Source organism: Pygocentrus nattereri, chromosome 10 (assembly GCF_015220715.1).
Source record: "Pygocentrus nattereri isolate fPygNat1 chromosome 10, fPygNat1.pri, whole genome shotgun sequence".
NCBI classification, from domain to species: Eukaryota; Metazoa; Chordata; class Actinopteri; order Characiformes; family Serrasalmidae; genus Pygocentrus; species Pygocentrus nattereri.
Genome location: NC_051220.1, coordinates 6,019,014 through 6,046,803, shown reverse-complemented (window position 1 = coordinate 6,046,803; position 27,790 = coordinate 6,019,014). Strand labels below are relative to the sequence as shown.

The following is a 27,790-nucleotide window of genomic DNA, read 5'->3' as shown; positions in this document are numbered from 1 at the left end:
CCATGGAAATAGATGTAGCATAACCGTAGAAATACGTGTAGATAACTATAGAAATTAAGGTATGGTAACCATGAAAATAGGTGTAACCATGGAAATATGTGTAGTAACTGTGGAAATAGAGGTAGCATAATTTTAGAAATGAGTGCAGGTTAACCATGGAAATAGATGTAGAGTCACCATGAAAATATGTGTAGCAAAGAAATAATTGTAGTGTAACCATGGAAATAGATGTAGTATAAAGATGGAAATAGGGGAAATAGGGGAAAAGCGTAACCATGAAAATGGAAACCATAACAAAGTCTTATAATTTCTCTTTTTAATTTAAATATAACTGTTACATAATATTGGGAGATGAGTTTATTATTAAGAGAAGAGAAGACCAGACGACCTGAGCTGTGACATTAAAGTCAAAAGGCAAATGGAATTAAAAATGTTTTGACATTATTGACCTGATTTGATAGTATTTGGCCGACAGTGATTGTGGTTTTTTGTGTTTTGTCTCAGCTCCCACCCCCTGTACCAAAGAAGACACTGCGTAAGAGTGTGACGCGGGAGAAGTCTCTGGACCTGCCTGACCGGCAGAGGCAGGAAGCGCGGCGGCGGCTGATGGCCGCAAAGCGAGCGGCTTCGTTCCGCCAGAACTCGGCCACGGAGCGAGCGGACAGCATCGAGATCTACATCCCCGAGGCCCAGACGAGACTGTGAGAGAGAGAGAAAGAGAAAGAGACACTCGGAGCAGGAGGGCCTTCATCTCCACGCCTTCATCACACAAGCTCCGCTCACTTCACCTTCATCGGCCTCGGCATCATCATCTTCAGACAGCGCCAATAGCGCATTTTCTAATCCTCAGCTAGGCAACTCGAGGGGGTCTGCGCCTGATCATACAAACAAGAGCTGACCACCAGGACAAAACATCTAAACAAATGGAACCAACACCGTTCATAAGGCCGTATTAATGAAATAATAAAGTATTTATAACAATTATTAATAGGAGCCAAAAGAATCTGAGGCTTTAATGCTACAGGCTGAAAGTTTGGAAGCAGCACTAACTAATAATAAAAAATAACCATGAAAATGTTGGTATTTTCTAAAGATAACAGACAGTAATGCATTTATTAGCACACTACGAAGCAGTTTGATTGAATGTTTAGTGCTCAACTGACTATTTTTATCTACCTGGCTGATGCTCTTTAATTTGCTCCTGCTGTTTCTTCACTTTTAGTGCCGCTCCATTGAGATCCCCCATTTAGATGTTCCTGATCAACTCAATCCAGTGTGATGCATTAGGATTGTCTAAAGAATTCATCTTTCAAGAAGTCATGTCTCAAAAGCAAGGCTACAGCCTGGATTAGAGAGGCCTTGCTTTTTTGTTTTACTTGAAATCAGCAGGAATATTTTTCCATACTTCCTTTGGAGCACCTCCAAAGTTCAGTTACTGAAGTTATCAGCAAATGCGTTTACATTTCAATCCAATCCACTTAGTTCATATTCCACTTGTCTGCATTGCTTTACTGGTTAGCTAAATTGGCACCTTGTATTCAAAAGCAGATTTTGGCTGTTTCATGAAACTGAAGTTGGGACGCTTGCAACTGTTGAGGATGAGGAAACTGCAACTGCAAGTGTCCTGCAACTCAAACGCAATTTTGTTTCCTGTAGGTTTCAAGCAGTTCAAGTTACATGAAAGCTTCATCAAGTAAAGCCCGCCTACGTGAATGACGAACATTTTTGGAAAACCGAAAAATTATTCCAGAGCATCTCTGGTTCAACTAGGTGTCAACAAACACGGGTCTGTTATCGGTAAATTGACTTTATTGGAAAATCATCACTGCTTGCTTCCACACTTTCAGGCCTGTAGCGTAAGTCATTAAGCGTGAATCACACTGAACGCAATCCTGTCTTAAATGTCACATTCAAGCATCTTGATGACTTCTGTAGAGAAGCAAAGTCATCGTGGAGCACGGTTTGGGCATGTCGAGGTGAGCTGATAAGGTCCGTCATTAAAACTGCTATCAGCTTAGCCTGACAGCCTACTAAATGAGCATTCTCTTAGATCTCGACGTAAATGTTATAGAAATACATTTGGCTGTACTGTTCACAAGATTTGACACTGAGGGGTTCCCCAGTCTGAAAAGCGGTGCTTTTGCATTATAAGTGCTATTACGAACACTGGGATCTGAAACCAGCACCAGGTCACAGGAGACGTTCAGCCGTTTTTTTTATGTTCTTGTCGTTTTAAAGGGGGTTCCCGAAAGTGAAAGCACCGTTTCTTTTTTTAATTCGGAGCCTTGTAGCTCCACCCCATCCCACTCTCTCTCCATTTTTCTGTCTCTGCCTCTACGAGTCCATTATCTAATTATCCTGTGAACAATTGTGAAAGTGCCAATGCTTCAAATACCTCAAAACGTGCATGTTAGACTGTAGCTATATAGGTCAAAAAATGGGCAGTCTAATGAGTCCTTACATTTGAACATTTATAGAAAATCGACAAATAATACCAATAAAAATGGGAAATTCCATATCAGATCACTCAGGTAGACAAAAGCTCTACTCTGATGGAAAATATGTCAAGAGTTAGTGGTACAAGCCGAACAACATCATCACCTTATCGACGGAAATCAAGTATCGTTGCGCTTGAACCACGTATACATAAGTATAGTGCTTGCTTTCTTTTCCTTTTTACACTTTCATACTCCATTCCATCCAACTGGTTTATATCCCATTTCATAAGGAGAGCTTTTTTGGACGGTTTTGTGTAGAACTTTAAAATCAACGATGTATAGGTTACAAAAAAAATGCATTTTTGCACTTTCTTCTTCTAAATATACTCCTGTATGTATTTCCAAGGGAAATGTATTTATTGACGTTCACAAAAAAAGAGTATTGTTGCAGTTGAATTGCAAGGTTGCGTGTGGGTTGCGATTTGAGTTTTCCGCCATTTTTCTTTCTACATGACCACCCCACCCTCGTCTTTCTTCAGGCAGGAGGGTCCTCGAAGTCTGAACGGCCAGTCAAATCTGATTTAGACCTTGTTTTAAAAAGCTGATGCCATTATTTTTCGCAAATGATGCTGACAGACTCTAAATCAACCCAGGTGAATTAAGCAAAGGAGAACCTGAAAGGAACATGTTGCCTGGAATCTAAACGCAGATGCAGTGCATAAACAAGTCTGAAAGAAAACACTGAGTGATCCAACTTGTGTTTGGCCTATCACGAAGCTTGTAGGAGTTTGGTCCGCTTTCCAACTCAAGGCCATGAACGAATGGCTGTCTATTATGTTTTTTGTTAGGGTAGGAGGACTGACCATTGGCTCAGACGTCTTAAAATCTCCCGTGTGCTTCTGAATGGCCATGATTTTTTGCCATATTTTACATATTTTGTCTCTCAGTGAACAAGCCAGTGTCAAAAAGTGGATCCGGGGAGATTTTGAAGCTCTCCCTGACCTTTCGTAGCACGACCATGTTTTCTGCGCTTTTCCTCTGTGGCAGATGGTGAGGAGACATGATGTGTCATTCGGGCCCCTGCAGAAATGGAGGCGGTGGGGGATATCTAGCGATCCAAGTGGATGTTGAGGGCGTCAGTGGACAGACAGGTGTCTCGTCTGGCTTTGTCTTTGCACAGCTCCTTTTTGTTGCATTGGGCTAGCGGTCAGCGCTAGCAAGTGACCTTCTGCCACTGAATTTCTGAAGAGGTTAGAGGTTAATACTGCTATAAACAGCATCATGCAATCATGCTGTCTTTTGTAGGAGGTGGTTCGGTTTCTCTGAGGAATGGTTTCATAAAACCACCCACTTATGGTGCTGCTAACTCCATTAGAAACTGTGGTCCAAAGAAAGAAGCTTGGCCTCTTGTCCTGCACTCCTTGTTCTGCATGTCTGCGGGACCTTTTCTCTTTTTTGGGTCTTTATGCTCTTTGCCTGTCTATATCAGATATGAATTTATAAAAACAGCGGCAGTCACCTTTGAGTGAATGCCCACAACATTGCACATCCTATTTTTCCTGGTCTCAGTGGGTCGCACCGTTGACAGGTTTAAAGCCCTGTCTCCTGAGAAGTGGTCTCTAGGGTGAATGTGGGCTCGTTGTGCTGCTCTGAATGTCACCCTGGGTGACCCTAAGTGTCCTCTGTGCTTCTTTTCCCACAAAATAGATTCTGATTTGCGCCAAAGGGCTGCTAGCTAGGCTTCAGTTTTTCCAGCTGCTAGCGCTCATTGTATTTTTAACCTTATTACTTTTACATTAGGTTGTTACATCAGCCACTGCCACCTAAACCGGCTCATTTCACAGATCTTCAGGGTAATCCAGGTGACCGCTAATGCGTTACGACCTCCACAACCGCTAATTGTGGAAGTTATGCTTAGCAAAGCATCCGTTAACTTTGCCCTAGTGCACTCTTCAAACGTGTAGGTAAAGCGGTCCAAAGATTTTTTTTCCAGTGTCCAAATAGTGACCAAAGAGAGGGAGTCTGAGTGGGTCACACTGTTGACAGATTTTCAAACAGTGGCTAACATGTTGAAGATCAAATTGTAGCTAAGCAAATGTGCTCGTTTTTGATGCTAAGCTACAAGTTCTTCAAGTTGTCCCATCTTGGCCCAAAGGCCTCTTGGGCCAGAGTGCTTTTTAGAGCACAACACCACTATTTTAGTGAAAAAAAAAAAGAAAACAGTTTCAACCCCCAATTTTAACAGAAAGTAACAGAAAGGTTGTTAATCCATTGTTAAGCCATTACTTAGCGGTTAAGTGGTGTTTGCCTGAAAAGATGTTCCTGAGGTCGTTCACATGGCATTTTTATATCCACGTTTTCTTTTGCTTAAAACCTTTCAGATGAAAACATATGGTTGTTATTACTTACTGTCCTGGATGGGAAATTGATGCCTTACATTTCTGGTGCGTGAGGTGGTGGTAGTAGTCAGTTTCCCTGGCCATAGGCATGGGTGGACTTTGTACTGTTGACCCAATTTCACATAGAGTTCTATCTACTCAATTGGTTGTCTACAACGCATATAATACTACACACGATTGCTGAATTTGCACTGGAATCTACAACGTGTAAAATACCAGAGATAATGGGTGGTTGGTGTTACTCATTAGCGTGTTTTTTTTGTGCTAAATTTGGGCTCTTTTATTCATTCAAGTTCTCATTATTTTAAAAAAGTGAAGCTTTTGCAAACGTAGCCTGTAATATTGTTGTGGCGATGTAGGAAGTGTTTATGAAGATAAGTGTGTTGTGCATCATCGGATTTCTCTTGGGGTTCTCTCAGTCCCATAATTGGTTTCCACTCTCAAAACATGCAGTTTTTTCAGTATGTGGACCAGGCTAGGAGGCCAATGCACAGGGAAAATGTGCCAAATGCTAACCCCCCCCAGTCTAGACACCAATTAGGCCCAGTTCTACACTTTGAAAGAACTTTTAATGGCAAATCACCTTCGGCAAGGTAATTTACTCCAGGACTAGGCTAAAACTGGCCTGACAACCTCCCTTGAGTGCACCAAACCTTCCATTCAGCTAACTTTTAAGGGGCCATATTATGGAAACCCAAATCTGTCTGTTTTATATAAAAGCGTGTTGCAATGTTATAACATCGTTAACATTGTTAAGGTTGAAAATGTTAATATGGTTTATGTATGAAAACATAGATGTTTAGATTTTATCTTGGTCTTTTTGTCAGAATTACATGGCCACCAATTCAGCACACAGTAGTTTAGCCACCCATTCATAAAGAAGTGATACGGAGTGTTGTTACTGCAGTCTGCAGCAGTTATTATGACAACTTAACTCCATGTGTCTGAGCTACAAAGTGGGGTAAAACATATGCACCTCCAGGAAAGAGATCCTGGTTAGCAACAACCCTGCAAAAAATGATATCTAAACGAGAGAAATCATTTTAAATCTATTTAAATATCTAATATTTCTCATTTAGAGATTGTTTTATGAATAATGTAAGATTATTAAATGTTTAATTTCATCAAGCAAAATTATCGGATAATTTAGCTTGTTTCAAGCACGTTTCTTGAAATAAGAAAAATGATCTGCCAATATCGTGAGATTTTACATAATAAAATTACTCAAAGCACATAAAAAGTGTCTAGAAATGAGTTCAATAGACCTATAACAAGCTGACAGAAATCTCGACATGAGCAATATGAGATACGACGAGCCGATTTAAGATCGTTTCACTTTCCAAGTTACCATCTTTTGCAGTAAAACTAGCACTTTTACATGAATAAATGATATCTTTAACATTTACATTTATTTTTACCTTCTCCAAACTGCAAATGTTCGTCAGTGTTGCCAATTTTACCAACAGTTGTGTCTGTATGTTGATTGACCAACAAAAGTGCTGCTATTAATCAATTAAATGTTGCGAAGTACTACTTTAGTACTGTTGCTGTGAGCAGCCATGTCATGTCATACTGCGAAATTTGAATTTGCCATCCTGACTTTCCGAGTAGGAATTCCTCCAGGGCTTTTTTTTTTACCTGGTTTGATGTGAAAGTTCCGGATAACAAGCTTTAGTCCACATGCATCAGGCTCCAGCTAGCTAGCTTGCTGGTGTTTGTCTAGAGTCTCTCTCAAAATGAGCGAAATGAAACATTAATATCTGGTCAAAAACATTAAAAACACAGATTAAGTTCATGCGCATCACGGTTTCACTGCAGTTACGCTGAATAACGAAGGATGACAGCAGATTTCATGGCCACCATGATGGCTGAAGCAGTTTGGTTGATGATGCGTTTCCTGTTACAGCACAGCCTCCTAATAAGATTTAGTGGAAAAATCTAACAGGTCTTACAATTCAGTTAAACCAGTTTCGGATTGATCCAAACTGGGACGCTACTAATGATTGTAAATAAGTAAAGTATATTTATGTTCTTTAAAAAAAAGTTTCATGTAAAATATTTGCTTAGTGTTTATGTTGGCCATAATTCATTTCTTTGAGTGAAAATCATTTTCTTATCAGTTTATTCCACATTTCATCCTGCAGGAGCATCCAAGGAGCAAGGCAGCAAATCTTTTTAAAGTCTTAAAGAGACGGTAACAAAAAAAAACAGCCTATTTAATTGAGCTACATACAGTGTTGTGGACTTCAAGGGCAAATAAATGAAGGATAAATGCCAAATATGGCCCTTTTAAAGTATGACGTGCATTAAAAGGTGCTGAGTAATGTCTTGACCCCTATGGTTGGTTGCCTGGCTGCATATCATGCCTAGTTCTGGACTAAAAAGTAGGCAGGACTAGTTGTGGTCTGTGAGTTTATTTAGTGGGCCTATAGTCACAAATGCTGTGTATTTTTTGAAGGAAAAATTTTCCGTGTTGCATTCGCACGTCTGTCAAATGTTCCCGGCGGTGGAGCTGTACAGTGCTCCACAGTTCTTGTTGTGAAAGGACAATGCGCCACTCTGTTCTCGCTCTCCAACAACAGGGGCGGCCTATCTCTTGGCTGTTGCATTGAATCCTGTTTCTCGGTCAAGACCCCATAGCCGGCAGCTGAGGTTTCCACAAACGGACGAGAGAAAGTCGTGGAAATTATTCGCAAAGTTATAATCGCATTAAGTAGTGTACTCTTCGCCATTAACACAGAGCCAGAGTCCATGTAGAATTGTAGTGCTAGCGCGATAATGCTAATATTAGCAACGTTAGGGTGGACGTGTTGTTTAGACGAGCAGTCGCTTTGCATTATGACTCCATTCAGCGCATCTCTTGAGATTATCCCCATATTCCTTCCCACCTAAGATCATTTATACCTGCCATTTAAACAAGGTGCATTTAAATCCCAGTGCTAAAAGCCGTGAGCCCTGATATTTGAGCCTGTCTTTCTCAGAACCACCTCCATTTCAACTGAAACTGCTTTGTGTTTTCCTTTATTTATATCACCATCCAGTGGAGTCAAGGCTGAGAGTTTAGTTGCTCGGTTCTCGGAATGTGAAACAGAAAAAAGACAACTAACGAAGAAGTTTAATGAATTTAAAATAAAGGTAGTTGTTTAGCTAAAAATATTTTCATTTATTATACTGTATAGGCTATCATATCAATATTAAGGATGAATATAATACCAAATATTCATTATTTGTACAGAAATATATATATATATATATATAGATATATATATATATACATAAATATAAATATATAAATGATGCTTCATCGAGACAAAAAAAAAAATATTTTCTGCTCTTCCTCATAGTTTAGTTTCTTTAATCTTTCGTTGCCTGGGTTGTTTTGATACACTCTAATGACGGCATGCAAGATACTGATATTGAATGTCTGATTTGTCGCTTTCATTGCTTTTTGTATCACATTGTTGAATGTTATACGTTGATTTATTTGTTTACATTTTATGGCACAAAAAAAAAATGTACTTATTATCTATTGATTCAAGTGTTTCATTTGTGTTTAAAATATGGTTTGGAGACATTTATGGTCACTCCGGTTCTTTGGGTTCCTTTTCACAAGATCGTTTATTTATGGCTTTGGTCATCCAAATGTAAATATTTCTGCCATTAAATTTTTTGGAAGAAAACACTTGCATGTTATTTTTACTGTTCAGCTCATTTCTGCCACTGGAGAAGAATATAAGTCATAATAAAGAAAAGGCTTCCCATAATTATGACTTAGTGACTCATAATTATGACTTGCTATCTCATAGTAATGAGATTTTTACATTTATGGCATTTGGCTGACGCTCTTATCCAGAGCGACTTACAGTTTGATCATTTTACACAGGTGGTGTTAGGAGTCTTGCCCAAGGACTCTTATTGGTATATTGAAATATTATTAAAAGTATTATTAAGATAAGTCATAATTATGAGAAAATAAGTCACAACTATAAGAAAAGAAAGCCATAACCATGAGATGCTAAGTCATAATTATGAGTAATTAAGTCATAATTATAAGAAAGTAAGTCGTAACTATGAGATGCTAAGTCATAATTATGAGTAATTAAGTCATAATTATAAGAAAGTAAGTCGTAACTATAAGATGCTAAGTCATAATTATGAGTAATTAAGTCATAATTAAAAGAAAGTAAGTCATAACCATGAGATGTTAAGTCATAATTATCACATTGTCATAATTGACATGTCATTATTATGAGGTGCTTCTAATAATTGAGATGTGCATGTCATAATTATGAGATTGAATCCCACTATTTTGAGATTTTAAGTCATAATAAGGATGGACAAGATTAGAAATGAGCAGATCAGAGGGACAGTGAAGGTGGAGCAGTTTGGAGATAAAGCCAGAGAGGCCAGGTTGAGATGGTTTGGACATGTGTTGAGGAGGAATAGTGGATATATTGGGCAAAGAATGTTGGAGATGGAACTGCCAGGTAGAAGGAGAAGAGGTAGACCTCAGAAAAGGTTTATGGATGTAGTGAAGGTGGACATGGAGATTGGTTGGTGTGAAAGTAGTGGAGGCAGTGGATAGGGCAAGATGGAGGCAGATGATCCGCTGTGGCTACCCCTAAAGGGAGCAGCCGAAAGAAGAAGAATAAAGAGCCCAAGTCATATTTATGAGGCTGTAAGTCATAATTATGACAAAGTAAGTGATTATTATGAGATACTACGTCATAATAATGAAATTGTTAGTCGAGTTAATAAGTCATAATTATGAGAAGAATTATGAGTGAGTCATAATTATAAGAAAGTAAGTCATAACTATGAGATGCTAAATCTCACTATTTCGAGTTAATACGTCATAATTATGAGAAGGTGAGTCCTAAGTATGAGATAGAATGTCAGTTTCATGACGTAGCAAGGCATAATTATGAGGAAATTTTCTCATTATTTTGACTAAATGGCTATATATATATATATATACATATATACATATATATATATATATATATATATATATATATATATATACGGACTTCCTTAATTCTATATCGTTCCATACTTCATCTATGTTTTTAAAAAGCTTGGCGTTGCAAACAAATATAGCGTCATACAGCAAACTCAGCATTTTGATTGGTTTCCGACACGTCACTTACATCCAACACGACCAATCAGTGGCGAGAACTACGATAAGGAGGCGGGATGTGTCCACGGCATGTGACCTAATGGATGTCATATGAAAAACACTGTTAAAGAAGCGGAGCTGTGAAGGAATGGAGAGGACAGCTTCTTCTTAAACGGCAAGTAAGCGTGACCTTTTATCCTAAATGGCTTGTAGTCTAATGTTTGGTGCGTTTGAGGTCGTTAGTTTCGCTAAAATTGGGCTTTTTAAGGAAAAGTGCTGAGGCTACGCCTGAACTTAGGCATATGTAGCAGCCGGTTAGCTTGCTAGCTAACTAGCTAACCTGCACTACCCCAAGGCACTTCACCTCAGCGACCTCGGCGGACTTTGAAGAGTTGAATTCCTCTAAAAGCTCTATCACAGAAAGCCAGCGCGTGAAATCTCAAGATATACGCTTCCCGGTGTCTGACACCGGGTTTGTTTTAGGATGTTTTGCTTTAAAATGCATTTTAATTCGTTATTTTATTTCGTTTATGGCGGAGGGGTACGTGTGGGATGTTGTAAAACAAAGTAGTCCCCCCCAAAAAACTTTCTTTTTCAGGTTTTACCATCATCAGCATTCCCCATAAAAACCCAGAAGGCACGCCGCGTATTGCTGCTATGGAAGTCTTCAAAACCCCCTTCCATTTCAATGTGGCTCCGGGATGTCATGCGTTTTCTTACTATGGAAAACATAAGGTCCACCTTGAAAGGCAATGCTGCAACGTTTTATTCAAAGTGGAATCTTTTTTTTTATATTTTAATTCACTTCAGGTTGTGCCAGCTGACTGAGGGGATTGAGATATATTTATTATTATTAATCTAATTGTAATATATATATTTTTTTCTGTCATCATGATTATGCAATTTCTAGTTATAATTGGTTTGTGTGTGTGTGTGTGTGTGTGTGTGTGTGTGTGTGTGAGAGAGAGAGAGAGAGAGAGAGAGTACACATCTTTTTGTGGAAAATAATAAAAAAAATATGCGGAAGCTTTTGAGTGTGTGGAACTACTGGATGTGTCTGTTTTGCTTTTATTCCTCAATAAAAAGAAATGAAAACACCCAGAAGGCAAGTGTAGGTTCACTGGTGGTTTTAGATTTATAGTAAATAAGCTGGTCGTGTTTGAGTTGTAGACATTGTGACCCCTGGTTCCTGTCACCACCGCTGTAGAGAAAGCTCTGCAGTGAATCCTCTCGCAGCAAACCCCTCTGATCGACTCTGTTCACATCACAAGGACTAAATTATTCAGAAATTGGTGGGATTCCCCTGCATAGACGTAACGTCTTGTGAAGTTATTTGTCACAAGTCTGTTCTTCAGTCTCTGTGGTAGAATGCCCAGGTTCCCGAGCTATGGGCAGTTCAAGAGAGCTGCTTGGGTTCGTTTTACATGTGTTTGGTTTCTGTGTTCATTCAGGCATTGAGAGAGAGCGAGAGAGAGCGAGAGAGAGAGAGAGAGAGAGAGAGAGAGAGAGAGAGAGAGATGCAGGACACATAGCAGTTTGTCCAGTTGGCGTTACATGTAGGTAGCGCATGTATCATTTCACCATTTTTCATTATCAGTCTTGACCACTTCTCTAAAATGGCCTCCCTGGTAATCAACATCTCGTTACTCTCTCTTAGAGCAAGACACCAGACAAGAGTAAACCTCAGACTGGCTTTTAGTCATTGGCAAGAGCGAAAGAGATGAAGGGATGCGAGACAGTCTCACGGTTTGGAGAGAGAGAGAGAGATCTCATTCCTGTCTCACAGAAGGCAAAGCTCTCTGCCAGTCTGATTGAGTACGTTCAGATTATAGATTAAGGGGTCTTTATATACTCACTGTACTCAACAGGTGTTTTCATGCACACTACAAGTAATCCGATCCAAAATTACATGCATGCGTACAGCACCACTTTGTGTAGATGTTACCATGGCAACGAGTCCAGTCAGAGTGAGATGAGCAGCAGTGAGCGGTGCTTGTTTTTAATTACTTTAAAATGACGTCAGACTCAGGAAAACATGCTTCACATGTACTTATTAAAGAAGGAAGGCCGAGAGGAAGACAACGTGTTCTAGGGCACATAAGCCGGACGGCCGTCCCACCACCGTCTTTTGAAGCTCAAAGCATAAACTTCGTCTCCTCTGCAGGCCAGTTTCTGCTCTCGCCATGTTGAATGTTAGAAACTTTCACAATGACACAGCGCTCATGCCCACAACGTACTTAAGATACAGGTGTTTATACAGTTATTATTCTTCTATTTAACAGATTATTTACACCTCAGTCAATTGGATAGAAATTGTATTCCATATTTGCATTCACAACATAGTCATACAGCTCTTGTATAGGAAGTTACTGTGAGCTTTCAGTGCAGGGTATTGCTGAACGTGTTGCTAAACAGCTAACTTGATTAGTTTGTAATATTCAGAGTCAGGTCAAGTTTAAAGCTGTGGCATACAAAGTCAAAATATACTGCGGGGTTTTCCAGAGACGTAACCGTGCCAGTGGTTCGGCTGAGTTGTAAAATTCTGAAAATCTAGTAATTCATGGTTCCCCACAGACGTCTATAACTGAATTCCAGAGTTACTCTGCCAAAACAATGGAGAACACCTTGTTTTTCCCCCCAATATGTTAGTAAAGCACTTGGACATGACTTAGGAGGCAGGGGTAGTCTTGGGCTGGAGGTTAGGGAACCAGCTACCTGGTCGCTGGTTCGATCCCCTGAGCCAACAGTCCATGACTGAGGTGGCCTTGAGCAAGACACCTAACCCCCAACTGCTCCCTGGGTGCTGCAGATAGGGCTGCCCACCGCTCTGGGCAAGTGTGCTCACTGCCCCTTAGTGTGTGTCTTTACTAGTGTATATGTGGTGTTTCACTGCACGGATGGGTAAATTACGGAGGTGAAGTTTCGACGTTGTGGGACTAATAAGGGTCACTTAATCTTAATCTTAAGAAATCTTTTCCTCCAGGACAGCCCTTCTCCAGCAGGGGGGTGCAGTTAGCACGCAAGTCATTTCTGTGTGCAGCATTTAAAGAACGAGAGCCGAATGATTTAGAAACATATTTAATGTGAATTTCATGAAAGATTTGTCAAGGTAAAAGGCTGCTGTAGCAGCAAATACAGGAAAATCATTATGTAGGCTTTATAAATTAATAATGGAGATGCATTGAGAGATGAGAGAGATTAATTAATAAATTAATTAATTAATTAATGTTGTAATTGCATCCTGGCACCCTGAATCGAATCGGTGAGTGCTTAGAGAGTCTCACCCCTAATTTGAACTGCATTGGTTCCACACCTCTTTTAGCCAGATTGTTGTTTACCCTCTGTGTTCCAGGTGGTTGTAACGTATGGGACCTGCCCTTAGTACACACTGGTCAGGGCAGAGCAGTGACCTCCCAGCCCACTATCACAACTACTATGGAGCGCCCCAGTAGTGTTTTCGACTTGGACTACTCATCCTGGGAGATGCGACTGCAGGTCATCAGCCTGGGCTTCCTCTTCTACAGCCTCTTCTTCCTCATCTGTCACATACTCTCTGCAATATTCTGCCTCACCTACCGTGTTCTCCCCGCTAAAGAAAAAGTGAGTGTGGGTTTTTTTTAATTCCTCTTTTGGCCATGAACCATCTGTATCGCTGTACTGCAGTGGTGGTTTCCTGTCAGCATTTCTTCAGACACCTGCAGCTTGTCTCATCAAACAGATCTCATGTTTAACAGGTGGCTTTAAGTTTAGTTCAAGTAGAGGTGGTGAGATGTAGTGGTTGGTTAGTGTAGTGGTTAACACCTCTACCTTCTACACTGTAGACTATGGTTCAGTCCCCGCTGGGTAACCATCCTACACTATACCAATAAGAGTCCTTGGGCAAGATTCCTAACACCACCTTCACCAACCTGTGTAAAATGATCAAATTGTACGTCACTCTGGATAAGAGCGTCAGCCAAATGCCGTGAGATGGAAAAAATATAATGTCATGAGAGTTTTCAAGATAGAAGAGACGTTGAGATATTTAATTCGTTTTTTTTCTTGGAACAAACAAAGAGCCAGTAGTGCTACATAGAAAAATATTATATCAAATGCTGCACTAAACCCAGTTGAACAGGACATCTTATGCTCCCTTTGCATTAAATCATGCAGTAGGTGCATAGAAGTTTATTTAGAAAAGCGTACTGTGACATAATTTGTCACAGTAATAATAAATAGTCATATTGCCCAGAGCTACATTCATTCTGATATGTACTGCACCGAAGTCTTGAAAAGAATGTGATCTGTAATAACAGCTGCACACACTTTACATACACTCTGGGTAATTACAGGTAAGATGTACTGGCTGCTTTTGCAACTTTTTAATGATCTTTTTAATTCATACAGTGCAGAGTTTGACACATGCAGAAGTAGCCTGCTCCTTTTTTTTATTGTGAACATGATTTTTATTTTACCATTATAGCCATGCGCTCCCGTTTTAGGTGAGGCAGTTTTAGGCAGATCATAACAAATAATTGCAGTTGGCCTCAGTTGGCTTTGATACCAATTGTTCAGATTGGTGATGGTTATGTCGTACACCAATCAGCCATAACATTGTTTCTACACTCCTTGTCTGTTTTATCAGCTCCACTGACCATTTAGATGCACCTTGTAGTTCTACAGTTACAGACTGTAGTCCATCTGTTTCTCTGATACTTTGTTAGCCCCCTTTTACCCTGTTCTTCAGTGGTCATGTCCCCCATAGAGCAAGTACTACTTGGGTGGTGGATCATTCTCAGCACCGTGGTGGTGTTAGTGTGTGTTGCGCTGGTGTGAGTGGATCAGACACAGCAGTGCTGCTGGAGTTTTTAAACACCTCAGTGTCGCTGCTGGACTGAGAGTAGTTCACCAAAAGGGGGCTAACAAAGTATGCAGAGAAGCAGATGGACTACAGTCTGTAACTGTTGAACTACAAAGTGCAGCTATACAGTAAGTGGAGCTGATAAAGTGGACAATGAGTGCAGAAACAAGGAGGTGGTCATAATGTTATGCCTGATCGGTGTAAATGGAAATGATTAAATGGACACTTTTATTATTTATTTCTTTGTGTGTAGCTATAAGGAGGTGGTTTTAATGGCAAGTGACTGGTTTATGTTATAAATAAATGTTGTAAATGAATGTATATAGATAAATGTTATGAATAAAGGTGACCATCTTCTATCTGATGCGTAGGTGTTCTGGGACCTGGCAGCCACACGGGCACTCTTTGGCGTTCAGAGCACTGTGGCTGGTCTGCAGGCGCTCACCGAGGACGGCGCTTTGTTTGCCGATAAGGTGAATGGTCAGACAGGATGGTCGTGGTTTAACGTGTTGACAGCGGTGGGCTTCTTCCTGTTTGAAAATGTGGCCCTGCATGGCTCTAGCTTGGTCTTCCGCTCCTTTGACCTGCCGCTGGCCGCCCACCACGCCTTTGCACTGGCTGGATTCGCTGGGGCTGTGGTGTGGAACACTGTGGGTCACTTCCTGCCCATGATCACCTTGCTGCTGGAGATGAGCACGCCCTTCACCTGCATCTCCTGGATGCTACTTAAGGTGAGGTGAAAACTTAAAAAATGCATGTCATTGGTATAAAAACTAGGGAGCCTGAATTATCCAGCATTTGAATGCTGAAAGTTCAAAAAGTTGATACACTTATATCTTGTATGTTCTTATTTTTAAAAACAGTAAGGTATTTGGAGTCTGCAGTCCTCTGTAGGGCATAGAAAGGCTACTGCAGGCAGCTGAAGGCTTTTGTTCATAACTATGTAAAGTAGTTTTGGTATGTATATTCAAAAACCATTTATTTAAACATGCATTTTTTTTTATTCATGTGTGGAAATGAACTCTTTGCCCTTGTAAGTGAAATTGCTTTGCAGTTGTTATGCAAAGCAGGGATGTGTGTCTGATTCAGTTAGAGAGACTGATCATTACAGGGAATAACAGACTGAACGTTTTGCGTTATTGGTGAAAATTGAGAATCAGACCTGCTCATTTTCAGCTGGTGCATGTAGCGGATTAGCATTTGGGAAACGAGTGATCCATTTCTTCAGTTTCACTTCACCATGTGAGGTTTCTCCTCCTACGCTAGGTGTGAACACTGTACATGTGACACAACAGTTTGTTGTGCTTTATTTGCTTGTGGCCAAAACTGGTGAAGCATGTTTCTTCGAAAGAGGAACTCATTCTATCATGATATTTGTCAAGGTGCAGTTTCATAAATGCAAATAGACTGCAAAGAAAACATAAAAATAAGGTTAAAAATGTCAAATTTCACTATAAAAGATAAGTTTATTGGTCATTTTCTCTCTCTCTCTCCGTCCTCCTGTAGGCTGGATGGTCTCAGACTCTGTTCTGGAAGGCTAACCAGTGGCTCATGATCCACATGTTTCACTGCCGGATGGTGCTGACCTACTATATGTGGTGGTTGAGCTGGAGCCACTGGACTGAACTGAGCATTTCTGTGCCTCTGCCTCAGCGGCTGGTCTTCTTCACCGGCCTCGCTCTCCTCACTGTTCTCATTAACCCCATATGGACGCACAAGAAGACCATGCAGCTGCTCAACCCGGTGGACTGGAACTTCAGCAACAAGCCTGCGCCTGAGAACGGGCCCAAAGCAAAGAAAGCCCACGCCAGCTGATCTGTACAAAGGGCTGTTATGTTTAGTCTTTGCTGAAGACGCTCAGATGTACCTGACTGGCTGAAGGGTGATGGGACAGTTGGGACAGTTTAGTACTAAAGAATTGGACTTGCTGACTTATTTCAAGGTGGTTATGGTTGGAGATATAGTTTTTGGTACTGGTACTTGATCTTCTGAGAGCAAAAGATTTTTGCTATTTTTTCTTCTGAATGCAGGTTGCTATTTTGGTAGAGGTATGATTATATTATAATATTTAAATTACCTAAAGTTACTTAAGTTACCTACCTATCTACCTACCCACCCACCCTTCCTACCCAATCTGTCTGTCTGTCTGCCCTCCCTTCTCGCCCTCCCTTCTCGCCCTCCCTTCTCGCCCTCCCTTCTCGCCCGCCCTTCTCGCCCGCCCTTCTCGCCCGCCCTTCTCGCCCGCCCTTCTCGCCCACCTATCCAGCCTACTCTCATTTCTTTATTATTTAATTAACATTTCTTCTCAAGTATTCAGTTAGCTTGACTTACGTTACAATCTTAAAAAAAAAAAGATTGCACTTTAAGGGTTCTAGTGAAGAAAATGGTTCTATATCGAACCATGATCAGTCAAAGAACCCTTTGGATGATTAAAGGGTTACTTGCATCATGCAAGCGCTCTTGAGATTGATGGAGAACGTGCTATGGATGGTTCTACATAGAACCTTTTTTTGAAAATGGTTCTATATAATGTTCTTAGATTGTTATTGTGTCAAGCATGTAACAACAGAAGAGTAGAACCCTTTTTGGTGCCATTAAGATTAAGATTCCCTTTTTAATCCCACAACGGGAAAATTTCACCTCCGCATTTAACCCATCTGTGAAGTGAAACACCACATACACACTAGTGAGCGCACACACACACACACACACACACATACATACACACACACACGCGCACACACACACGCACACACACACTAGGGGGCAGCGAGCATACTTGCCCGGAGCGGTGGGCAGCCCAATCCGCAGCGCCCGGGGAGCAGTTGGGGGTTGGGTGTCTTGCTCAAGGACACCTCAGTCATGTGCTGTCGGCTCTGGGGATCGAACCGGTCACAAGGCTGGATCCCTAACCTCCAGCCCACGACTGCCCCCATAAAGAACCCTTTTTAAAAAGAGTCTATAGACAAACATCTACAGCGCATTCTTGCACTTTATCCATCAATCTGAAGAACTCTCTCATGATGCAAAGAACCCTTTAATTATTCTAAGGGTTCTTTGAGTGTTTATGGTTCTATAAAGAAATCCTTTTTTACTACCATTTTTAAGACCGTATGGCATATGTGGGGTATCTTTCACAATGTGACGGAACCGACTGTATTTCTCTCTGAAAGAAACCGAGAGTCACCCTGTAAGGGTGTATAGCACTGAGCTGTTGTGAGCACAGCGGTGGTAAAGTTCCTTTAGAATGAGGCTGGAGGTTGACCTGCAGGCAGCCTCGTCCTGCCTCCGCACACCAACGATGGCCACTTTCAGCCACTCTTGGCTTCTGGCTTTAAAGAGGTAGTTGGGCATAAAATGTTTTATATCAAATGCAGTCATTTGTCCAAAATGAACGATCGCGTGGGGTGCGCATTTCAGAAAATGCTTTAGACCAGTAATCAAGCATCATCAGTCTGCGTTTGATGACCCACCAGACCCATTAATATGTCTAGTATAAAAACTGGATGGTTCCAGTTCTGAAATCTCATAGAGCCATGTTTAAAGCAGTGGGACGTACCTAATATTTAGTCTTTTATAACCGGATGTCAGCAGAATTCTGTTTTAATGCACCAAGATATCATTAACATTACAATAACATTAGAGCTGCTGGAAGTTCTGTATTGTAAAGTTTCCATATTACAAGCCCAAGTTAAAACTAACAGTGTTCCTCAGCCTTAATGTACCTCAGTAGCTCTCGAAAGCCTTCACCGTCCACCCTGTCCTTCTGTGTAATTGTGTGGACTCATAGGGCCACGTAAGACATTTAGTCTCAGAGAACATGGACTAGTTTGTCTTACCACTTGCGGCTGTTTGCTTTCGGTATAGTGGATTGTTGTAGTTGTGCTTTCGTCCTCTGGAAAATTGCCCCTGAAGGACACTATTTTTAGCTGTGCACTTCATTTTTTAGTAGGCCTCTCTGTTGGATCTGATTGCCTATTGTGCCCTCAGGCATATAATTCAAAGCATCCCTCAACTTGAATGATTAAGCTGCCTGTTCAAGTAGGAACTGTTGTCCACTGGAAATAAGCTAAATCTTAATGAATATGTTAACCGATAGCACTGGTCGAACAATTGTTTATTGTTTATCGGTCAATCATTTATATCCGTACTGCATAAACAGTAGTAGCCATGTCAAGGCCGTATTTTTTCTGATCTATTCTTGTTTTGAAGTTTGAGGACGTATCGTTCACTCTTCTGTCCATAATTGGAAGCTACGTGGCAAAAACAGCCCGTTTTGAATTCATTGTGTTTGTGAGATCATGCAGTCACAAACACACCTTTGCCTATTCATCTTGGAGGAGTTTAGCCCCGCCCACTAAATCTGAAGTCTCATTTTAGGCAGATTCGTGATTTTAGTCATACGTTTTGCACGATGCTAAGCTGGCATTGCCAACGTAAAACCAAAGGAGCAAACCTCAGGCAGCATTTCTTATCTAATCCCTATAACTCATGAGAGTTTGGGTAATTAAGTATTGGATTTTTCTTGTAAACACGTGCAGAAAAGATCACGATTTCTGAGATACGTCATCCAGAGAGTGGGCAGTGGTGTGAGTGGACATGTTGGCGTCCATCACCAAACCCTGATTTCTTTCATTAAATGGAGATGATTGTATTTTTAGGGCTTACTTGAAGGCATGTGTGGTTGTTTCTAGGCCTCTGTGCAAAAATATACGACGCTTGTTCTTTAGAGCCTCGTGACCTCTTGGACAGAAGTGAGTTCTCGTCTGTTCATGTGATTCAGGGTTGAAAGTGACTTGTCCTGTTGCAGGCTACATAAGCTGTGCTCCGGTGATCTGAGATCATGAGTTTTATACCCCAAATTCGTGCTTTTAAATGCGTCACCGTTGGCAAATCTGCTCTCCTCTTTCTCCTTTGCACTTTTGAACTTTTATCATATGAGCCTCGCTGCACCAAGAGGAAGTGTAATTCAAGCATCATGTGCTTTCAATTGAGATGGTGGAGGAGTGGAGTAGAGACCCCGTTACCTGCTGCCGACGTTAGTCATGACACTGTACAGAAGTTGTCTTTACTGGGGTTGCACAATAGGAATAAATACTGTTACATATTGCAGTTTATTAAACGGTCAGTAATCAGTATTGTACAATACTTAAAGATGGGCCTGTGGTTTTTGTTAGTTGGATTGTATGAATACTGGAACTGCGCTTAGTCAGCATTCTCACAGCACACATTACGAACATTGTGATTGGTTAGAGGCTCATTTGCATGTTGTAGCCTCCTGCAATATTATTATATAAGCCAAAATCACACATGGTTCACAAACAGTATATCGTGTAGCCCTGGTCTGTGCTCAGAACCTCAGTTACAATACCAAAAGCCTCCTCAGTGTTATTTAAGACCTGTTGTTTTATTATTATTTTTGACACCTGTTGTCAGTTTCTGGACGTTTCAGACTATATTTAACATTGTTTATGGAAGCATTAGGCTTATAGTCATATGCAAAAAGTTGGGTGACCCTGGTAAAGCTACGTTTTGGTCATTTTCTGAGTGTAAATTGTGCGCATGTTAATGTAGAGCTAATATTTATTTGGTGAATTTAACATAGTAGGAAAAAACATAACGTGGCCTGTGCAAGTTACAGCACCCCTGAGTACTTTGCAGGGTGTTAAACTTGTTCAAATCGTGCGCTTAAACTTGCGTATTGTCGCTGTCCATGGATTTTTAATTTTCTGCATCATTTCAACACGTCGGCCATCCTTTACGTTGTGTGAACATTTCATGGTGATTGGACCAATAGAAATGCTCTGAAGTCTCTTGGAATAAAATCTCTTTTCTGTTGACCTTTGGACAGCGACGATGTCCAAGTTGACTTATTTTCACTTACTAAATGTGTAATTTGACTGGAGGCGTCCAAACCTTTGCATGCATCTATATAACTTGAAGTTTATTAGAATAGTTTGGTGAAAAATCTCATTTACAAGACGCCCCCCCCTCCCACCTCCCCCTCAAATGTGGTAGATCAGCCAAGACATGTTTGGTGCCTGAAGTTTGCTTCCTCAGTTTAGCCCTGTAACTTCACGGCTAATGCAGCTCATAGTAAATGGGAACGTATACTCGGTCAGTTAGCACTGGTCATCACACGTAAATATGCTCAAAGGGACGCATAGCTAAACAGTAACTGTCACCAAACGTGTCTTGGCTCACTGATCACCTTCGGGGTAAGTGAGATGATAAATGCACGAATGAGAGTGTGTGTGTGTGTGTGTGTGTGTGTGTGTGTGTGTGTGTGTGTGTGTAATCAGTGTCCACTGAGAGAGCAGGTCATCTATGCAGAATGGAATCTGTGCCATGTGCTTGTGTTTAGAGTTGTGTTGTGAGTGGGATCATTTCATCGGGGCTTTTTTCGTTTGTACCACTCACTTCTGAAATCTCCCACTCCCTTGCTGGTAAGTGGGCTTGAGAGAGTTGGTTTTCCTGCCCACTAACAAATGTTCAATACATACTAATTATCTGAGAGGCTGTTACATTGGATCTGACTGCATTAAACTGTGTTTAATAGATTTTCAAAAGTGTTCTGTGCTCTTTGTAAAGTCAACTGGACGAGCATCTGCTTTATGACTGTTTATACACTGACCACCCATTTCAGTATGTCTACCTTGTTTCTGCACTTACTGTCCAGTTTATCAGCTATCAACAGTTACAGACTGTAGTCCATCTGTTTCTCTGATACTCTGTTACCCTGTTCTTCAGTGGTCAGGACCCCCATGGACCCTCACAGAGCAGTGTTTATAAACACTGTGTCCACTCACTGTCTAGACACTCCTACCTTGTTGATCCACCTTGTAGATGTGAAGTCAGAGACGACAGCTCATCTGCTGGATATTTTTGGTTGGTGGACTTTTCTCAGTCCAGCAGAGACTCTCAGGTGTTTAAAAACTCCAGCAGCACTGCTGTGTCTGATCCACTCAGACCAGCGCAACACACACTAACACACCAAAACCATGTCAGTGTTACTGCAGTGCTGAGAATGATCCATCACCTAAATAATACCTGATGTGTGGTGGTCCTGAGGGGGTCCTGACCATTGAAGAACGGGACGATATCGGCCTTACATCAGTGGTGTAATTAGGGTCTTATGGGCTCCAGTACAAAATGTGTGTAACAGTGTATTATACACTATTTAACAGGAGTTATTATAAGTCAATGTGCATGTAAGGGGCCCAGTAAGTAAGTTTAGAGGGTCTGGTTGCAGCGGCCCCGATTATTCGATTTTTTTCCAGAACTGCTCCGTTAACTTCTTTGGAGCTTTGATGGTTATTTTACAGACTCCATCCAAGAGGTGTCTTTTTTTTCGAGGCAGTGCCGTTTCAGAGATGCTTTTGTTCAGTGTTCAGTGGGCAGGAAATTCCTGAGGCTCTGTAACGATAAGGCCGTGACTCATACAGCCGTGTCAAGCTCAGATCACACTGGAGCCTTTCTGATAGTGTTCAGCCTCTCTGCTCCATGTTTGTTCAAGGCTTTTCTTTGCTCCCCCACCCAAATCCAGGCCACTGTCAGGCTGAAGGACAGCGCATGGATGGGAGAAAGTGATGGACTCAAAGTGTCACTAACACACTAATACAAGTAAAATCGGCTGCTGTTTCAGTATAATCTGTTCGTTTCTTTCACCACGATCTTTAGGGTAAGTGTGTTTCAGCTTCTTCAGTCAGTGTCCAGTCAGCTTCATTTCCTTCACCAAATCGCAGCAGGAGTTAGTGGCCACATCCTAGAACGTGTCATTGTGTCTTTTGGCTACCAGAGGGCGACAGAGTACTGCTGCACTGAGGCTACAGGCTTCTGTAGTTCATTCTATAGTTCATGTATTTGTGTTGGCACAAAAGTAATGCAAGCTCAAAGTAATGCAATCTCATGTGTCCCTGGCGTCCTCTTTGTCCATTTATTGGGTATGAATGGCCTTTTAAAGATCACAACGACGGTCCGGGGGAGTGGTTATCAGCTGAGCCCCCCATGCAGTTTACAAACACTCATTTCCCCTCAGTTCATTGTTATTCACTTCTAGATCCCCCTCGCTGACCTCCATGCCTGCCTGTATTTTGCCTTTGTTACCACTTCAAGTGTTTGGGGAGGTTCCCAAGGCCGCAGCACCTCACCCATCGTTGACCACCAGCAGCATAATCACACTAATTTGACCCACTGAAGTCAGTAATTCATTAGATAAGCAGAAACACCTTCACGCTCATAAAATGATGAAAAGAAGCTGCAGTTTAGAAGACAAGCTACGCCCTGCTGGTCACATCCTGTATAAATAAAAATGCAAGGCCACGACTTGGTAATGTGTGGGAATGAGATGATTAAAGCATGGGAACGAGACCCTAATGAGATCTCGTTCCCACGCCTTACTAAGTCGTGGCCATACATTAGGATCTCGTTCCCATGCGTTACTAAGTCGTGGCCACATGTTATTTTGATTTACACAGGAGGTCTCCAGCAAGGCTCCATAACAGACACTGCAGTTTAGGCCAGTTTTTGATAGATGTGTAATTTCACCTTCTGGCCGCCAGAGGGCACTGGGGGCACCGCACTACAGCTCACTGAGGCTGCTGCACTCGTTATTTTTAAGCTTGTTTAAGATTATTACATCACTACAACAAAATCAATACAACAACAAATCATTTTCGGTGCAACCACCAACAAATAGGGTTGTTCCCTCCAGAGCTGGGAAATACTGATGAAATACTTCAGTCAGTATTTAAAACTTTTTCTTCATTTATGTATAAAATTCTAATATGCAAATGTAATTAAACCTCAAGGTAATATTTATGGAAGCTCCAGACCCCCCTCACCCCCCCACCTTCTTAATTGAATGTGTAATTGCACGTACTGACCTCCAGAGGGCAATAGAGTAATGCATTGCAGCTCTCTAAGGCTCAGGATGGCTAGAATACCCACACACTTGTGCAGATGCTAGCTCAAGGTGCAAATTACAGGGGGTCCAGGAGGCCTGGGACCCTCTGAATGTCTCAGTATGAAGATTCTGCAGATCCTTGAAAAGTTCCTGTTGTTGCTCTAGCAACTGCAGTTGGACCTAATCTGGAATTCATTGTTTTTTGAGCAGAATGTGTAACAGAAAAAAATAACAAATACACAGAAGCCTCAACAACTAAACATAATATGGGTTGTTTACTTTTTAACCTCGTGTTAATCATGCCTTAGACTTGCTATTTTTTAATAACAATAATTAAAAGTAAAAGTCAATTGAGAATCGGCTTTGGGATTGAATCTAATATTTGTATAAAAATAGTAATAATGTGGCGTCCACTGCAGGATGCACTGCTGTGAGGAGCTTAGGGGGTGTGGCCATGCAAAGTTGCTCTGAAGAATGCTACACTCCCAGTTTAGCAGGGATGTTTGGGGTTATCCTGGTTGTTTGGCGGTGGGGCTTATTGGTAGTTTAGTTGCGTTGCTTATGGAATTGTGTCCAAGGTTTTGTGAGGGTGTGCTTGTCCACCTTCCTCATATGTCATGTCCTGATGGTTTAACCCCTCCCTGTGTTGATAGGCTTTGTAAAGACTTGCTGTGAAAATGTCTGTTTCTATGAGCACTTGCCTGGTCGTCTGGCGCTTCTGGGCAGACGCTGTACTGGTATCAGAAGTGGGATGTGGCTTCTGAGTTTGAGGAAAGGGAACAGTTCCTCAAGAAACACAAAGGCAGACGGCAAAGAAGTCATGACCTGGAGGAGAGGGTACCAAGCACCTAAACGACCAACCCCACCCCACCCCACCCCACCCCCTGGGTACACCACAATCCCTGTTTAAAAGGGACATTTGGTGATTTGGAGTTATTGGTTATTTGTGTTGGACGAAACAGTCCGGTACTGTTTGTGTGCGTGCGCGTGTGCGCGCAGATGTGCTCCAGCTGTTCACGCAGCCACCTCACCGGTCACGTGCTCCGCCCTGGAACGCGTGTTTGTGTGGAATGCGGTTGAGCCGCCCTGTAGCCAATCAGAGGCGCCGCTCCGGTGTCTCCGCCAATGGGCGCGCAGCGGGAGGCGGGCTCGCACGCGGATCGTTTTGCAGCCATGGGAACGCGGAGAGAAATTTACAGTCCTCAGAGGAATGGACTGGGAGCGACTCGGCGGACCGCTGACCAAACTGACCCTGTGAGCAGCTTCAACTGACCACTCAGTCACCCCAGGAACATGGTGAGTACACTCGGAGGGTGTCAGTGTTTGGGGACGTGTTTTTTTTTTTTTGCTTTAAATCTCTGAAACTTCAGTCCGAGTTTGTAGCCAGAGCCTCAGAAAATGGAGCGAGGCGAAGCTGAAGCTTCTTGTTCGAATTTTCCCGGTCCACCTTAAGTAGCGCCGCGGTTACCGTCGGAACGCCGTCGGCGCTAGAATGTAAATGCGGCACATTTAAGGTGGAACGGGGAAATTCGAACTAGAAGCTTTTCGAATGGGCAGCCAGCTTCAGCCTCGTAACTCCTGTTCCGTTTACAACAAGAATTTACGACAAAAATCCGAAAGCATGGTCGACTTGACCCTAAAAGTGTCCGTTTTAAGTGGTTTAAGTGCCTCTTGAAATTCCCTCAGAGGGAGGGAGGGAGCTGCCGAGCTCAGGATGAGGCTCACTCTGGATACTTTGGCTCTCTCGACCGTTGACAGTTGTAAAGTTGGTTTCTTTCCATGAAAAGTTGTATATTTTTCGTATAAGCTTCAGTCAGGCTTGGTCGTGGTGCTTCAGATAAGCTAAGGCAGTTTTAGCAGTCTGGCAGTGTAGTAGTTGTTTAAAGGGGAACTCCGCCGACTTTCCATAAATTATACATACTTCACTGACGGAGATGTGAACAAGGTCATTCAGAGTGGTTTGGTGTGAAACACTCAGGTCTGGAGAAACTTACCGAGGCAAAATTGTTCCCAACGGTGGTGATAGGAACCAGACGTCACGTCTGCGAAGTGTGCTACCTTTGAACGGAAAGGTATTACACTAAACAATTAGCCTGATGTCTGACACACTGTTTTATGATGTTCTGGCTTAAAATGTGTTTCAGTCCATTTCATTTTAATCCATTCGTGGCAGAGGGTTACTTCCAGCGTGCTGGGCAAAATAGTCCCTCCTAAAAACTAGATTTTTCAGGTTCATGGCTGTTTTACCATCATCAGCGTTACATATAAAAACACAGACGAGGTGTAGGTTCATCGATGGTTTGGATAGTAAATAAAATGGGCATATTTGTGTTGTAGACTTGGTGACCCCTGGTTCCTGTCACCACCAGTGAGTGTTGAGAGTCTGTTTCTTTACAGTGAACCTTTACATCAAACCACTCTGAATGACTGAATTGTTCAGAAATTTTGAAAAATTGGTGGAATTCCCCTTTTTATTCACCTCAGAATTAGTCTGGAAACACACAGCGGGTGGCTTTAAATGTGGAGTAAGCTAGTAGGGGTCAGGCTTGCTTTGACTCTCTAATTCTGTCTTTCTCAGCCTTTAACAGGCCTCTCTGAAGTCAAGACGCTTTAATTCTGTCTTTTTCAAATGTTCTGTTGACCTGCATTTTAATTTGACTGTGTATACTGGGGGCAGTCATGGGCGGGAAGTAGGGAGCCGGCCTTGTGACCGGAAGCTCGCCGGTTCGATCCCCAGAGCTGACAGTATGTGACTGAGGTGCCCTTGAGCAAGACACCTAACCCCCAATTGCTCCCCAGGCGCTGCGGATAGGGCTGCCCACCGCTCCAGGCAAGTGTGCCCACTGCCCCCTATTGTGTGTGTGTGTGTGTGTGTGTGCTCACTAGTGTGTATGTGGTGTTTCACTTCACGGATGGTGAAATTTCCCCGTTGTGGGACTAATAAGGGTCACTTAATGGATTAATTCAGCGGTGTGGAATGTCCTCTACCCAAAGAACTGCAGCTGACCGCCTTTTTCTCGACGACTGACAGTTTTAAAGTTGTCTTCTTACTGTAAAACCTTCAAACAGTCAGCATAAAGCTCAGTTGGAGTTGTAGGCGCATCAGAAAAGTCGTCTAACGGAACGTTTCAGTGGTGAACCGACAAGTGTCTTCTGAGCGTTGTCAGTGGTGTAATGCCGTACGTGTGCCTCTCCACCATGAACGGATTTAAAAACATATGATTAAAGCCGAAACCTTCCTGAAACGTTCATAAAAACAATGCCTCGGGTGTTAGACAACATATTTGTCACCATTTCATGCGCAAGCTTTTTTGTGATCTAGGTTTTAGACGCATTAAACGCCATTCATATCACCGCTGTTGGGAATAATTCTGAGTCTAATTTATTAAATGGTGCATAATCACATAATAAGGCCTGCTCAGACTCCATCCTGAGGAGCCGTTAAAGTTGTTTTCCTTCTGTTAGAAGTCTTTGCGATGCTAACTTTGAGATTTTGAGATTCAGGCTTTGGACCTTAGGATTAGTTTCGATGAGTACAAATGGATAGAAATTGTCTGCCCTGCGATGGACTGGCGACCTGTCCAGGGTGCATCCTGCCTTCTGCCCGATGACAGCTGGGATAGGCACTGTGACCCTATCTGGACTAACGATGGTGATGAAATGGATACAACTCACCATTTACCTCTGTTTTAAGACCCCTAACAGCAGTCAGACCATAAGTACCCTGTGGGCTGGTTATGTATTTTTATAGTAGCCTGTCTGAGAGCATTCATTCTCCCTTATTCTCTTCCTTTTTCATTAATCCGTATTCTAGGTCTATGTTGTCTGTAATGCAGAATAATATCGTCCACCTAAAGACCTGCTGCAGTCTTGGCAGAGTTCTCTCAGCCTTGATGAGGGTGCGAGTTGCAGCAGGTGCATGTTGCATGTCCTTCAGTGGCATATAAGTTCAGTTTCAACGTCACGCCTGACATTGGTGGTTTTACGTCCTTCAATCAAATGCCTTTACTGTGTTTACAAGGGAAAACTCCCTCTTAGCTGCTCTGAATTCTCTCCACGTTTCAGATGCTCGTTCTCTTTAACCCCGAG

The 27,790-nt window shown here is 42.0% G+C and overlaps 3 protein-coding genes across 6 annotated transcripts in view; all 3 read left to right on the top strand.

The window, feature by feature from the left end:
- The window catches only part of dlgap2a (discs, large (Drosophila) homolog-associated protein 2a), a 431,171-nt gene extending 422,652 nt beyond the window's left edge, over window positions 1–8,519 (top strand). Inside the window, exon 18 of the mRNA XM_017707804.2 lies at window positions 505–8,519. Within this exon, the coding sequence (XP_017563293.1) occupies window positions 505–705 (201 nt within the window). The 3' untranslated portion in view covers window positions 706–8,519. The remainder of the gene's footprint in view (window positions 1–504) is intronic.
- Window positions 8,520–10,037: 1,518 nt separating this feature from the next.
- cln8 (CLN8 transmembrane ER and ERGIC protein) lies at window positions 10,038–17,205 on the top strand. 2 transcript variants are annotated; one of them, XM_017707803.2, is made up of 4 exons: window positions 10,038–10,135; window positions 13,309–13,556; window positions 15,168–15,527; window positions 16,303–17,205. In XM_017707803.2, exons 2-4 carry the CDS (start codon window positions 13,392–13,394, stop codon window positions 16,609–16,611), a joined length of 834 nt encoding a protein of 277 aa, XP_017563292.1. In that variant the 5' UTR covers window positions 10,038–10,135; window positions 13,309–13,391; the 3' UTR covers window positions 16,612–17,205. The 2 variants fall into 2 exon arrangements, with proteins under 2 accessions (XP_017563292.1, XP_037397680.1); XM_037541783.1 differs by having other exon boundaries at window positions 10,070–10,131.
- A 7,674-nt stretch (window positions 17,206–24,879) lies between these two features.
- arhgef10 (Rho guanine nucleotide exchange factor (GEF) 10) overlaps window positions 24,880–27,790 on the top strand; it is a 143,986-nt gene continuing 141,075 nt past the window's right edge. For all 3 annotated transcript variants that reach the window (XM_017707802.2, XM_017707801.2, XM_037542203.1), the window contains exon 1: window positions 24,880–24,997. The gene's annotated coding sequence lies outside the window, so the exon portion shown is untranslated. The remainder of the gene's footprint in view (window positions 24,998–27,790) is intronic.

Coding starts and splice junctions, on each gene's coding strand:
- cln8 (XM_017707803.2), top strand. CDS start 13,392: ATGGAGCGCCCCAGTAGTGTTTTCGACTTGGACTACTCATCCTGGGAG. Junction 13,557..15,167: donor TTCTCCCCGCTAAAGAAAAA/GTGAGTGTGGGT, acceptor TCTGATGCGTAG/GTGTTCTGGGACCTGGCAGC. Junction 15,528..16,302: donor TCTCCTGGATGCTACTTAAG/GTGAGGTGAAAA, acceptor GTCCTCCTGTAG/GCTGGATGGTCTCAGACTCT.